This window comes from Cottoperca gobio, chromosome 21, assembly GCF_900634415.1.
Source record: "Cottoperca gobio chromosome 21, fCotGob3.1, whole genome shotgun sequence".
NCBI classification, from domain to species: domain Eukaryota; kingdom Metazoa; phylum Chordata; class Actinopteri; order Perciformes; family Bovichtidae; genus Cottoperca; species Cottoperca gobio.
In genome coordinates this window covers 119,666-131,811 of record NC_041375.1, presented here as the reverse complement: position 1 = coordinate 131,811, position 12,146 = coordinate 119,666, and the positions used below count along the sequence as shown (strand labels likewise).

Below are 12,146 nucleotides of genomic sequence, written 5' to 3'. Positions count from 1 at the left end.
TGGGACACGCTTGTCTTATTAACGTCACATTTATTCACAATTACAATTTAGTTCATATTAATCTGGATGTGTAAAGAGAAGTAAATACAGCGTTGAAGGCGCGGCCGTGTTCCTATACAAGTTGCTCAAAACTTCTGAGTATAAATGTACCCGGATCTTTGACATCCATGGAGTCCAAATAGCAAACCCACCAGCGTCTCCTGTAATCCCGCCTCCCAGCTGCTCGGGCTTTGGTTCGTTTACACGAATGGAGGAAGGAAACTAACTCTGGATTCAACTATTAGTGCATTTTACAACTTTTAGGACACAATGATTTAAAAAGGGATATTTAAGTGTTTGTACTGGGAAGTTGATTTACATAAAAAAGATATTTTCCAATGTCAGTCTAAGGGGGAAAGTCTTTTTGGACCCAATGGCGTCACGTTACAGACCTGGAAGATGTAATTCCACCGTTGGCCTGCCGTTGTTCCTCGGGGTTTGGGTCACAGCCATGTTGGTGTTGGTGACAGACAAACAAAACTACATGCTACTACGTAAAGCCTAAGACAAACTGTGACTGTCTTCACTTGCAAAATGATCTTTTAATTTGACAAACATCCTGTGTGTAATTCAAACAGGTTTAACTTTCGTCGTTGACTACCGTACATATGTTTCCTGTGGGAACCTGGAAGAGTTTGTACCTGAATCATCACCAGTTTAGCTAAACCTCCATTCCGCTCTTCTCATCGTCCCCTCTTCCTCCTCCCTCTCCTGCAGACCGGCGCTGTCCACGATGAGTTTTATATGGACAGTGATCTGACTGTTGGCGTGGAGGTGAATGTGTGGGGCAGGACAGTGATCCTCACTGACTGTGACGACTTCACCAAAGACTACTACCGCTCCAAATACGGCATAGGTAACCAATACTGTTGTGTGGTTGATCTTTCTTCTTCAGACAAAATAGGCAGTTTAATGTGCATTTTTCTTCTGTTATGATTTGTTATTGTTTCCTTAAAAGACATAAAAAAAGACATTTCAATGTGTGTTACTGATGGATATTCACAAAAAGACAAAACGAATAATAAAATAGTAAAAAATAAATAAAGACTAAAAACACAAATAGCAGGTTAAAATAAACAATAGATAATCAAATAATTATAACAATTGTAAAAGCTACATTAAAGTAAAAGAATTAAAGACAACAATAATAATAATAATGATAATACAGTATACACATACAAATATACATCTACATACTCAAAGTGCATGTTTCTATAGTAAGGTGTGCAACAAAAAAACTGATCTTATGTAACAATATAAATGTAATAATATATACATTCACTTTTCTTTTTCTAATGAGTGTGACGTGTCATGCCTGCAGTACATTCATCCGAACACTAGGGGGCAGTAAGAGCAAGCGCCGCCAGCAGGAGCTGCGACCCCCCCACAACACTGACTGAGACGTTTGTTCAGAGAATTAAGTATTTTATATCTGTAAAGATCAAACAACTGACATGTTCTGTTTCAGCTTAAACAATAAGCTACTCATGTGTTTCAGGCATGAGAGACCAACACCTGAAGATGAAATATATTCAAGTGACATGAAATGTCAAAATGTCAAAACATAAGATCAGGTGTTGTTGCACAGATAAAACATGTTACTGTAAATCAATCTACTCTTTTTGAGTCGATTAAATATTCAAAGATCATTTTTTTCTGTTTACTACTTCCTTTTATTACATCAAATAATTATATTATATTCTTATTCTATTTGAGCTTGTTTTTATTTTCTATTATCTTGGCTCTTTAATGACCTTTTAATTGTATTTAAATGTCCTTTTATAGTGTGCTTAGTAGAAATATGCTACATAAATAAACTTGCGTTGCCTTAGTAGCCTATATAATGTTATGTGTCTCAGTCGCTCCTTGGTTGGAGGATATACATGTAAGAACCAATTACAAAGTTCAGCCCCACTGTCCGCCTGACATCAGACACTCTGGCCCTGCAGCGCCGGTATGTCCCCTGCCTCCACAGTTAAAGATGTGGGGAGCAGGAGAGGCACAGCGCTCCCCGGCAGGAGAAACCAAAGCTGCTCCTGGATGTAGTCTGCCACCCTGGGCAGGTTTTTGGGTCTTGCTGCATTAGTCACAGCAGTAAAGCAGGAGGAGCCCCCGGTGACAGGCCACTGTGATGGAGGGTCCTGTCTGACTGTGAGCAGCCAGAGGTCAGCTCCGGGTTACAGTCGGACCCAGGCGGCTGTGCTCCTGCATGGATGGATTACCTGCTGCCCTCTGATCATTTCAGCTCTCCTCCTGCGTTTCTTTCTTCTTTTTAAGTGTTTTGTCTTTTCTTTCCTCCTTCTTCCTCTCAGAGGACTTCACCCCAGTGCAGTACAAAGCTCCCCCAGGCCCGAAGCCCCCGAGGCCTGTGCCCCCCTACAACGGCTTTGGCTCAGAGGAGGACTCGCTAAGCTCCTGCCAGGGCCTGCTGCCCAAGCCCCCGCAGAAAGATTTCCACAAGTTTATGGAGAAAGACAGGTTGGATGAGTCACAATCAAACTACACGCTGAAATGTTTGTGTCTGCGTGCGCCAGTGGCAGCCCCCGACTCTGCTTTGTATATGTTCCCCTAGATGTGGCTTAGACAGCAATGTGCTGAATTTCCGAGCCAAGATGGTGACCACCGATCCAGTTGACAGAGAGCGGGTGTTCATCATCTCCTTCTACCTCTGCGATGACGCCATCAGTGTGTTTGAGCGTCCACAGAGGAACTCAGGTAAAGAAAGGTTTGGAGCACAACTGCTCTGAGGACTTCAGACACAAATCTATGACTCTCATGGTAAACATTTGGTTTGTCAGACTCCGTTTCCCCTTCCAGAACCGTCTGACAACAGATGAAACAGATGACGTTTAGTTCATAGACCTACTTTTTTTCGTCAAGGATGGAGATATTCCCATCAGTGTAAATCAATTTCTGACAGTATTTTTTACAAGATGAATGTCATGGGTTCAAGGACTGTGCAGCACGACTCCAAAATGGGATATCCAACCACTGAAACAACAAGGAGTAGAGCTATAGATTCAATTTAGATTTGAATAGAATTGAACAGTTAAAACATATTGCCAACATGATAGAAAAATAAAGGCCAGGGCTTTAACAAATGTGGACCAAGTTACTTGTCGAGTAGATTTTCAGTGAAAATTATGAAATTAATAATGTTTAAACATCATGCTTCCCTCAGGTGTGCTTGGTGGTAGGTTTCTGGAGCGTGGTCGTGTAAAGAAGCCAGGCCAGGAGCTGTTTAAGAGCCGGCTGTCTGAGTATTTTACAGCTCAGGATCTGTACGTCGGAGCGACCCTCTGCCTCAACAATAGGCACTTCCAACTTCTGGACACTGATGAATACACCTTAAACTACATGGAGCGACATGCTGAGGAGGTAGGGAGCGAGCTGTGGTTTTCTAAGGTTCTTGTTGGGTTTTGCATCAAGTATCGCAAGCAGTGGTGGTCTCTGGAGCTAACATGATTACACAACTTTCGTTTTGTGTGTATTTTATCTAAAGTTCCCAAAAGCCAACGTGGGAAACATCCTCAGTAAACTACGGTCCATTCAGGAGGAGAAACGGAGCGAAATCAGGAAGTTCCTGACTCTCAGCGACCCCAGCAACACTGGCTTCATCCCCTATGAGTCGTTCAGGTACAGTCATACAGCAAATCTGTCCAGCACACCTCCCCCTGCAATAACTAAGATTTAAGGGTATAATATATAACTTCTCTGCATTAGAATGTAAAACGACTAGACCTATCCTATATATTTTGTTGAGTTGTACTTGTACTTGAATTATCCTAAATGTTTCCAACAATTCAAACCCAGAGAAATGTGTAATGTCCCTGAAGGTAACGTTTCCTCTCTCTCCTGTCATGGTGTCATCAGTCCTGTGTTGTAGTGAGACAGAGACATGTGTAATGTTACTGAAGGTAACGTTTCCTCTCTCTCCTGTCATGGTGTCATCAGTCCTGTGTTGTATATGTAGTGAGACAGAGACATGTGTAATGTCCCTGAAGGTAACGTTTCCTCTCTCTCCTGTCATGGTGTCATCAGTCCTGTGTTGTATATGTAGTGAGACAGAGACATGTGTAATGTCCCTGAAGGTAACGTTTCCTCTCTCTCCTGTCATGGTGTCATCAGTCCTGTGTTGTATATGTAGTGAGACAGAGACATGTGTAATGTCCCTGAAGGTAACGTTTCCTCTCTCCTGTCATGGTGTCATCAGTCCTGTGTTGTATATGTAGTGAGACAGAGACATGTGTAATGTTCCTGAAGGTAACGTTTCCTCTCTCTCCTGTCATGGTGTCATCAGTCCTGTGTTGTATATGTAGTGAGACAGAGACATGTGTAATGTTCCTGAAGGTAACGTTTCCTCTCTCTCCTGTCATGGTGTCATCAGTCCTGTGTTGTATATGTAGTGAGACAGAGACATGTGTAATGTTCCTGAAGGTAACGTTTCCTCTCTCTCCTGTCATGGTGTCATCAGTCCTGTGTTGTATATGTAGTGAGACAGAGAGATGTTTAATGTTCCTGAAGGTAACGTTTCCTCTCTCTCCTGTCATGGTGTCATCAGTCCTGTGTTGTATATGTAGTGAGACAGAGACATGTGTAATGTCCCTGAAGGTAACGTTTCCTCTCTCACCTGTCACGGTGTCATCAGTCCTGTGTTGTATATGTAGTGAGACAGAGACATGTGTAATGTTCCTGAAGGTAACGTTTCCTCTCTCCTGTCATGGTGTCATCAGTCCTGTGTTGTATATGTAGTGAGACAGAGACATGTGTAATGTTCCTGAAGGTAACGTTTCCTCTCTCACCTGTCATGGTGTCATCAGTCCTGTGTTGTATATGTAGTGATACAGAGACATGTGTAATGTTCCTGAAGGTAACGTTTCCTCTCTCTCCTGTCATGGTGTCATCAGTCCTGTGTTGTATATGTAGTGAGACAGAGAAATGTGTAATGTTCCTGAAGGTAACGTTTCCTCTCTCACCTGTCATGGTGTCATCAGTCCTGTGTTGTATATGTAGTGATACAGAGACATGTGTAATGTTCCTGAAGGTAACGTTTCCTCTCTCACCTGTCATGGTGTCATCAGTCCTGTGTTGTATATGTAGTGATACAGAGACATGTGTAATGTTCCTGAAGGTAACGTTTCCTCTCTCTCCTGTCATGGTGTCATCAGTCCTGTGTTGTATATGTAGTGATACAGAGACATGTGTAATGTTCCTGAAGGTAACGTTTCCTCTCTCTCCTGTCAAGGAGTCGTCTCCCCTTTGAGCAGCGTCAGCGTTGTGTTTGTCAGCCAGAGACAGACAAACACACATTAACAAGGATAAACTTTTTCGATCTTTGGAGGATTTTAGTTCTTGGACTTCTGGATCTTAAGTTCTCAGAGAAACAAGCTGATTCTGCTCCTGGTAAAACCTTCTGAAGGAATCCTAACTGAACAGTTAGTGAACAGCTGACTGCAATGAGGGCAATTTGTAGCAAAGAAAACTCCCATGATCCCCGATACTTCAGGACGCCACCAAGTCTTTCTAATTGTTTTTGATTGAGAGCAAGCAGCAGGGAATTACATATTGTGCGTTTAAATCCAACCGATACATAAAGATTATATCCTAAAATATAATTACTGTTAACATTTTAATGGTAATTATCAAATATACGTGTGTGTAACCAGGAAGAACAAATCAAATAGGTGGCAGGAAGCTTAGCCAGTGACATACTTGATATAAGTGATAACCTATCAGTTTTTGTGTGTCATGTTATTGAATGTGTATGTGTGTGACTATGCACCACAGGGGCCTGCTGACAGGGCTGGACTGCGGTCTGTCGGAGCACGAGGTGCTGGTGCTGTGCCGATGTTTCTCAGAGAGCGAGCAGCCTGAGGCGGACGTGGGCCTGATGCTGGCTGTGGCACAGGACTTCCTCAAGAAGAAACACTTTGAAGATCTCCCTCTCATGGCCAGAGCCTTCACACACCGCGATCAACACAAGTAGGCGGCTGCACACACACACACACACACACACACACACACACACACACACACACACACACACACAGATGTTAACTTAAAGCTGAGCCTACAATACACTAGAAAAGTCTGTCATCCTCTCACTTTTAAACAGAGTTTGTAGCCACAGACTATCAGATTGTGCACAGAGAAAGGGATCTTGCAGGATTACTATTTGCAAGACTACAACTATATTCCTTTTGAGATTATTTCCCATCCTGCTCCTGGTGGAAAATTACAAGAAAGAAAACAGTTAAAGAAACTGAAGCAGCGTTTGGCAACAGCCGCCCTTGTGTTCTGAACAACCAGCCAAAGAGAAAAAGAGAAGACACGACTCTGAAGAGAGAACGGGGACGGCGAGGTCTTTCCATCCTGCCAAAGGAAGAGCGCACCTATTGGTTGTTTACAATGTTCTCGTCATTCAACATCACTATATGCATGAGCTAAGACTAAATACGTACAATACTATTTTAAACATGTTAGATTTATGGGTATGTCAAGACGAGATAGACCGACTCGAGTTTTATGACCAACTTACACCGAATGATCGAGATCATTGGAGAAAAACTCTCATTATTTTATTCCACCATCGCAAAATGTGTCCGCGACAGTGGAATCGCTTGAATAGTAGTTTGGTGTACAAAACACGGCTGCAACAGGATCACACACACAACGAGACATCAATCGTGCAGTCAGCAGCCCATATCTAAAAGCAACGATTAGTTCCAGCAGTGAGGGAGGGGAGCATTGGAACCAGATGGACCCTGAAGACCTGTATGGCATGTAGCTCTGCAGGCTATAGGACACACACAGGCTTGGTCTTTTTGTGTCTTTCTCCCTGCGTCACCTTCTCTTTTTGGGAATACAATCACATGTGCAATGAATATGCAGGACATAGAACCACCAATCTGCATGTAGAAGACCTTTACCTTGGGTCGGGTTCGCTGAAATGGATCAACAGAGCCAGAAGGTTAAGCATACGTATCTGTGTATGTGACTGTGTGGACTCATTAACATCTCTATACTGAAGATGGCATGATAAGGAAATTATACATTGATTTAGAAGTGGTAGCTTTTTAAAATACGACCAACTGATGTGCTGCTGGAGACAGTTTTGCTCTAATCTGAATCATATAAGTGCAGAGTGTAGCCTCTAAGGATCATGTGTATGATCTTTGAGCGTTCTTCTAATAACCAAGACAAACCCCCAGTTCCACAACCTTTCCGTCCCGCTGGATACCCACGCCTGTGCTTTTCCTCGTGTCTCCAGGACCGGTCGTCTCTCCACCAAAGAGACAAGGACTGTCTGTAAGGCCTTCCAGCTCCCCCTGCCTGAGAAGCTGCTCGGGGGTCTGCTCAGCAAGTAAGAGCCCACTAATCACCGCGCAGTTCCAAGGTCCCACTGCATTTTCAGAATGTTTTTTTGAATAATTCATTCACTCATTGTAAAGTATGGCTCAGTTCTTTGCCCAGAAATCTTTCTTGGCGTCGTAGGAAAATCTCTTAACCAGCATTTTGACTGAATACCACTAAAGAATGATGCATTGGAAGCAAAGCAAAAATAGCTTCATTTAAATCAAGTGGGAGCTGCCGTCTTTGTTATTGTGGGGTCTCTCAATGGGATGCACCTGTTTTTAATCTGGATGCATACAGGTTTGCAGAGGGGGACGAGATTGACTACCATGCCTTCCTGGCTGGCATTAACTGGGTAGAGCACCTCGCTCTCCCAGTAATGCCCGAAGACATCTTAAAGGTAAGAGGGAGAGAAACAAAAAGCTGCAGATAATTAGGGATGGAAAAAACTATTAAGATGAGAGTGAATGAGAAAAGCACAGTCAGTGATTTCAGTGTGTGCGGAGATTTTTAAATAGTTGTAATTGAAAAATCAATACATTTTACACTGTGATGAATAAACCAAACCAAACACAGATCAAGTGAGAGGAAGAAATGAGGACAATTTATTTTGCACAGTAAATGACTTGAAAGACACACACACACACACACACACACACACACACACACACACACACACACAGAGGTGGTCAAAGACGAAGGAAGTAGCTCCTTTGTTCTTCTTTGTATCTTTCCTGTGTAATGCTGATTTAGCATGCTCTGCCACAGACACATCTAAGCAGAAACAGGTGAGCAGGAGAGATTATACACCAACAAAGGGAGGCAGAATGAGAGTGGACGGAACTGTGTGCGTATGTGTGTGTGTGCGTGTGTGTGTGAGATTGGGTGTGTGTGTATGCCGATGCAGTGCTTACTTTCTCTCAGCCCAAACTAGTCGCTCAGTTACTGCCCTTGTTGAAAAGCTCTAAGTTGAACCCCCAAAAAGTACCTGTGACATCTCCAAAGATGTCTTTATGTCTTTCTTTCTTTCTTTCTCTTCAGTATATTTAACAAGCATTTGTATAATGAAAAGAAGTCATTGTGTTTGTGCGTATGAGCTTTAATCAGTCTAATGGAGCTTAAGGGCAGCCCACATTTAAAACTTTAATCAAAGCAGTGTTAATTACATCGCACATTTGTTACACTCTGACAACTTAAGGTGCTTTAAAGGTTTTTATAAAGCACATGAGACAGAGGAAGACATGAGATCTATCACAGAGAAACAATAGCACAGTTAATATATTAAAAGGAGATGTTGTGTTAATGTTGTTGAGTTATGTGGTGACTTGTGTATTCCTGTCGGATGCAGTTTGATGTGAATGTGACGATGGACGACGGTGCAGCTGCAGTGAAACACGTCAACTACTCTTCTCTTCTGAAGGATGTGTTTAACTTCAACTACGCTGACCCAACAACCATCACCTCATAGACACAAGGTGGAACACACACACACTACGTGTTCCTACATAAAAGAAGAGTGGTACCTCAGCTAACCGGCGTCTGTGTCGTCATTGTATGTGAGGATCTGTAAAACTACAGGGGGCGGGATGTGTGTGCATGAAAGTTTGTTTCCTTGTATATGAATAATGGCGGAAATGATCTGCTCAAATAGATGATTTAGGGCGGAAGAGTTCTGAGAACACAGATGCTTTTTAATGTGTGTGTGTGTGTGTGTGTGTGTGTGTGTGTGTGTGTGTGTGTGTGTGTGTTTGCATAAGCTGGTGTGAATCCCACTGAGACATGGCAAGAGACACAAGGCGTTAAAGCAGAACCATATTTCAGCTCTGGGCAGCGTCACATACATTATGATTACAGGGTTTTCCACTGTATCCTGCAACACTGTGCTAAGTTGATAACGGGGGAAATTGACCATGGAATGAATGATGAGCGCTATATGTTGACTGCACGTTGGCTCCATCTGCCAACAAGACAGAAGACTGTAGGTGTGGAAACCAGATAAATATGTACTGCACCATACTGCAGCTGTGAAATAAGACGCCCCGGTCCGTCTTCTGTGGACTGCCTCGGTCAGAAAACATGTGACTCAATGAGCCTTTCAGATTTGGCTCGTCATCCTGTCACATGCAGGCTCATTAGAATATACTGAAGTCTTACAGCCCCCGGTACCAGCAACAACCAATGAATTTGGGCGCTTTTCTGCTCTGAATTGACGTTTTTTCAGCGACAGCGAGCAAAGCACTTCACTCTCATTGAAAACAATTAGCAGAACCCCCCCCCCCCCCCCAGGCTGATAAAAAGCGCCCTGTCTGATCAGGGCTTTAGACTATAAAAAGGCACAGGTTGTTCAGGTTGAGGCGCCGCTGTAATCAGAGCCTGCGTTGCAAATTCTAGTAAGAGATTGAGTCAACCATTAGGTAATCAACCACCCTAACCCCTCTACGTAACCAGCACACACACAGATCATACACACACTCGTCCTGCCTCACCCTGTTCACGCTGAGCACAGAAACAGTACATTACATCACCGCAGGAGTTATCAGGTCTTCTCTGAGAATGTGTATGTGCTTTCACACGTACTAAAATATTAGCTTCCCCAGTCACCCTCGCCAAAACTCAAAGGGTGACGTCGATGCGGTCGGTGGTGGCCGGGAGCCTCCTGAGTGCGAGCTGGGCCTTTTTTTGCCTTGTGAAGCACGCTGTCCCCCCCGTCCTTGTCCACCGTGTCTTTGCACAGACACGGCCCACTTTCTGCCCCGTCATGCTCTGTGGCACAGCAACAGCAAAGTGAATGAGTTGCATCCTCATCATTGGTCTCTGAATATTCTGGTTGCGGCATCATGTACAGAGCATCCCTTAAGATTAGACTAATAGTATGTTGATTTCCATATACAGTATTAATAAAAGGATAAGTCTGGTCACTAAATCTCGAGAGAAAACCAACACACTAACCTGTGGCTTTCAGCAGCGAGCCCAGACAGTGTGGCTTTCTGATGGAGCTCTGTGCTGCAGAGGAATCACATATATCAGGCTTAGGTACACAGAAGAATGTCACCAGCCTTATCCTTTCATTTATACTTCTGTATGAGACACAGGGGTGTCCGGGGGGTTGAGAGGCGTATACCATGTAATCGTGACGTTGCAGTAATTTGTAACATTAATGCAAAAACAACATAATTGTAAACAAAGAGACACCCCAGGGAAGACCTTAAATCTGGGGGGGGGGAATAAACAAATAAACAACACGACAGTACTCAAAACTATTCCAACTGGTAGTAATGCACATTTGCAACAGTTGAACACTTGTTGAATAAAAGGTTTGAATATATTCCTGCAGTCAAAGGAACAATAAGTGGGTTCCTATCGACCCAGAGCAGCGTCTGGCAGGTTGTACAGCCTGAAGCCACTGGGAGTTTGTTTATTGACTTTCCTTTTAGCCAAATGCTGATGCTTGTTTCTCTCTGGTAAACAGTTGTGTTGGTCAAGATCTTTTATTGTGAAAAGATAAGAACCGGAGGAGTCGATCTGCTATGCTGCTGCTTATGTTTTCCGTCTTGGTTTGGACGACTGCCTCCATGTTGTTGTTGTTTGTTGCTGGTTCCTCACAACATGATTGGTTGATGCCTTTTATTATATTTACAGAAAAATCCATCTGGAAAAGTTGCTTTTAAACTGCGTAATAATTGCGTTCTGTGTGAAAGTATAAACTTAAAACAAATCTAGATGATAGTTTCATTGCTTTTACTGGATTGGATTCATATTGTTCTCCTTGCTGTGTGAGAGGCCACTGGCATCTTCCAGTCGTATCGGCGTTCAAGAACGCATCGTGAATTACCGTCCCCGAAGATGTCTCCTCTCAGCATGCAATGTTTTGTTGTTGTTTAAGCTCCTGCCTTCCACCGTCTCTCTGTTTTCACTCTGTAGAAACAGAACACAAAGACTCGCTCAACAATCTGCTTCTCTTGTTGTGTCTCTGCTTTACTGCCGTTCTGTTCGGCACCATGGCTGCACTGTAAAAACTGATATACAGGAAGGTCAGAAATGTCTCTGGGGTTAAGAGGATCTGAGTGTGTTGGTGCACGTGCAAATATGTGTGTGTGTGTGTGTGTGTGTGTGTGTGTGTGTGTTTGTGTGTTTGTGTGCACGCATGTGTGGACTTAATGCAAGTCTGATGGAGTCATGGCTAATCTATGAAGTCACAACAGATATCTGAGAACAAGAGGGGAAACACACACACACATCCCAGAGCACCTGCGTTCAGATGTTTTTCTCAGAATTGTTCCCCCAGAGCAGCCATATTTGGCCTTCCAGTTCAGTCTGAATAAGCTTCTGTCAGTTGATATCCTGGTGTAAGTCTCACGTTTAAATTTGGTTGCTTTAAATTCAAAAACACAATTTGGGATTGTTTTTGTATTTGTTTTGTATTCAATGTATCTCCTCATTCCAAACTGAAAGGTTTGATGAATAATTGACCAGACTTAGTAGTGCTTTAAAGTACTTAAAATGCTTAAACCAACATGCTAACATGCTACAGTGTTAGCATGCTAATATCTGACCATTGGCATTAAACACGAAGTACAGCTGACATTAGCTTTGCAGATATTTGGTCATGAAGCAAAGTATTTGACCATACTGCTGGATGAAAAGTCAGAGGGATGCGTCCTCTGGGAACCATAAATATCTCTCCAAGATTTCATGCTAATCCATCTGATAGTTGTTGAGATATTTCAGTCTGGACCTAAATGGTAGACCAACGG

General features: G+C 43.1%; 2 protein-coding genes across 2 annotated transcripts in view; both read left to right on the top strand.

Moving 5' to 3' along the window:
* The window catches only part of efhc2 (EF-hand domain (C-terminal) containing 2), a 15,118-nt gene extending 6,208 nt beyond the window's left edge, over positions 1–8,910 (top strand). The window contains exons 7-15 of the mRNA XM_029458937.1: positions 757–895; positions 2,352–2,517; positions 2,612–2,754; positions 3,221–3,417; positions 3,542–3,675; positions 5,827–6,021; positions 7,310–7,402; positions 7,693–7,792; positions 8,741–8,910. Coding sequence (XP_029314797.1) covers positions 757–895; positions 2,352–2,517; positions 2,612–2,754; positions 3,221–3,417; positions 3,542–3,675; positions 5,827–6,021; positions 7,310–7,402; positions 7,693–7,792; positions 8,741–8,860 — 1,287 coding nt within the window. The 3' untranslated portion in view covers positions 8,861–8,910. The remainder of the gene's footprint in view (positions 1–756; positions 896–2,351; positions 2,518–2,611; positions 2,755–3,220; positions 3,418–3,541; positions 3,676–5,826; positions 6,022–7,309; positions 7,403–7,692; positions 7,793–8,740) is intronic.
* ndp (norrin cystine knot growth factor NDP) overlaps positions 1–12,146 on the top strand; it is a 50,000-nt gene that overhangs the window by 16,314 nt on the left and 21,540 nt on the right. The gene's annotated exons all lie outside the window — the stretch shown is intronic.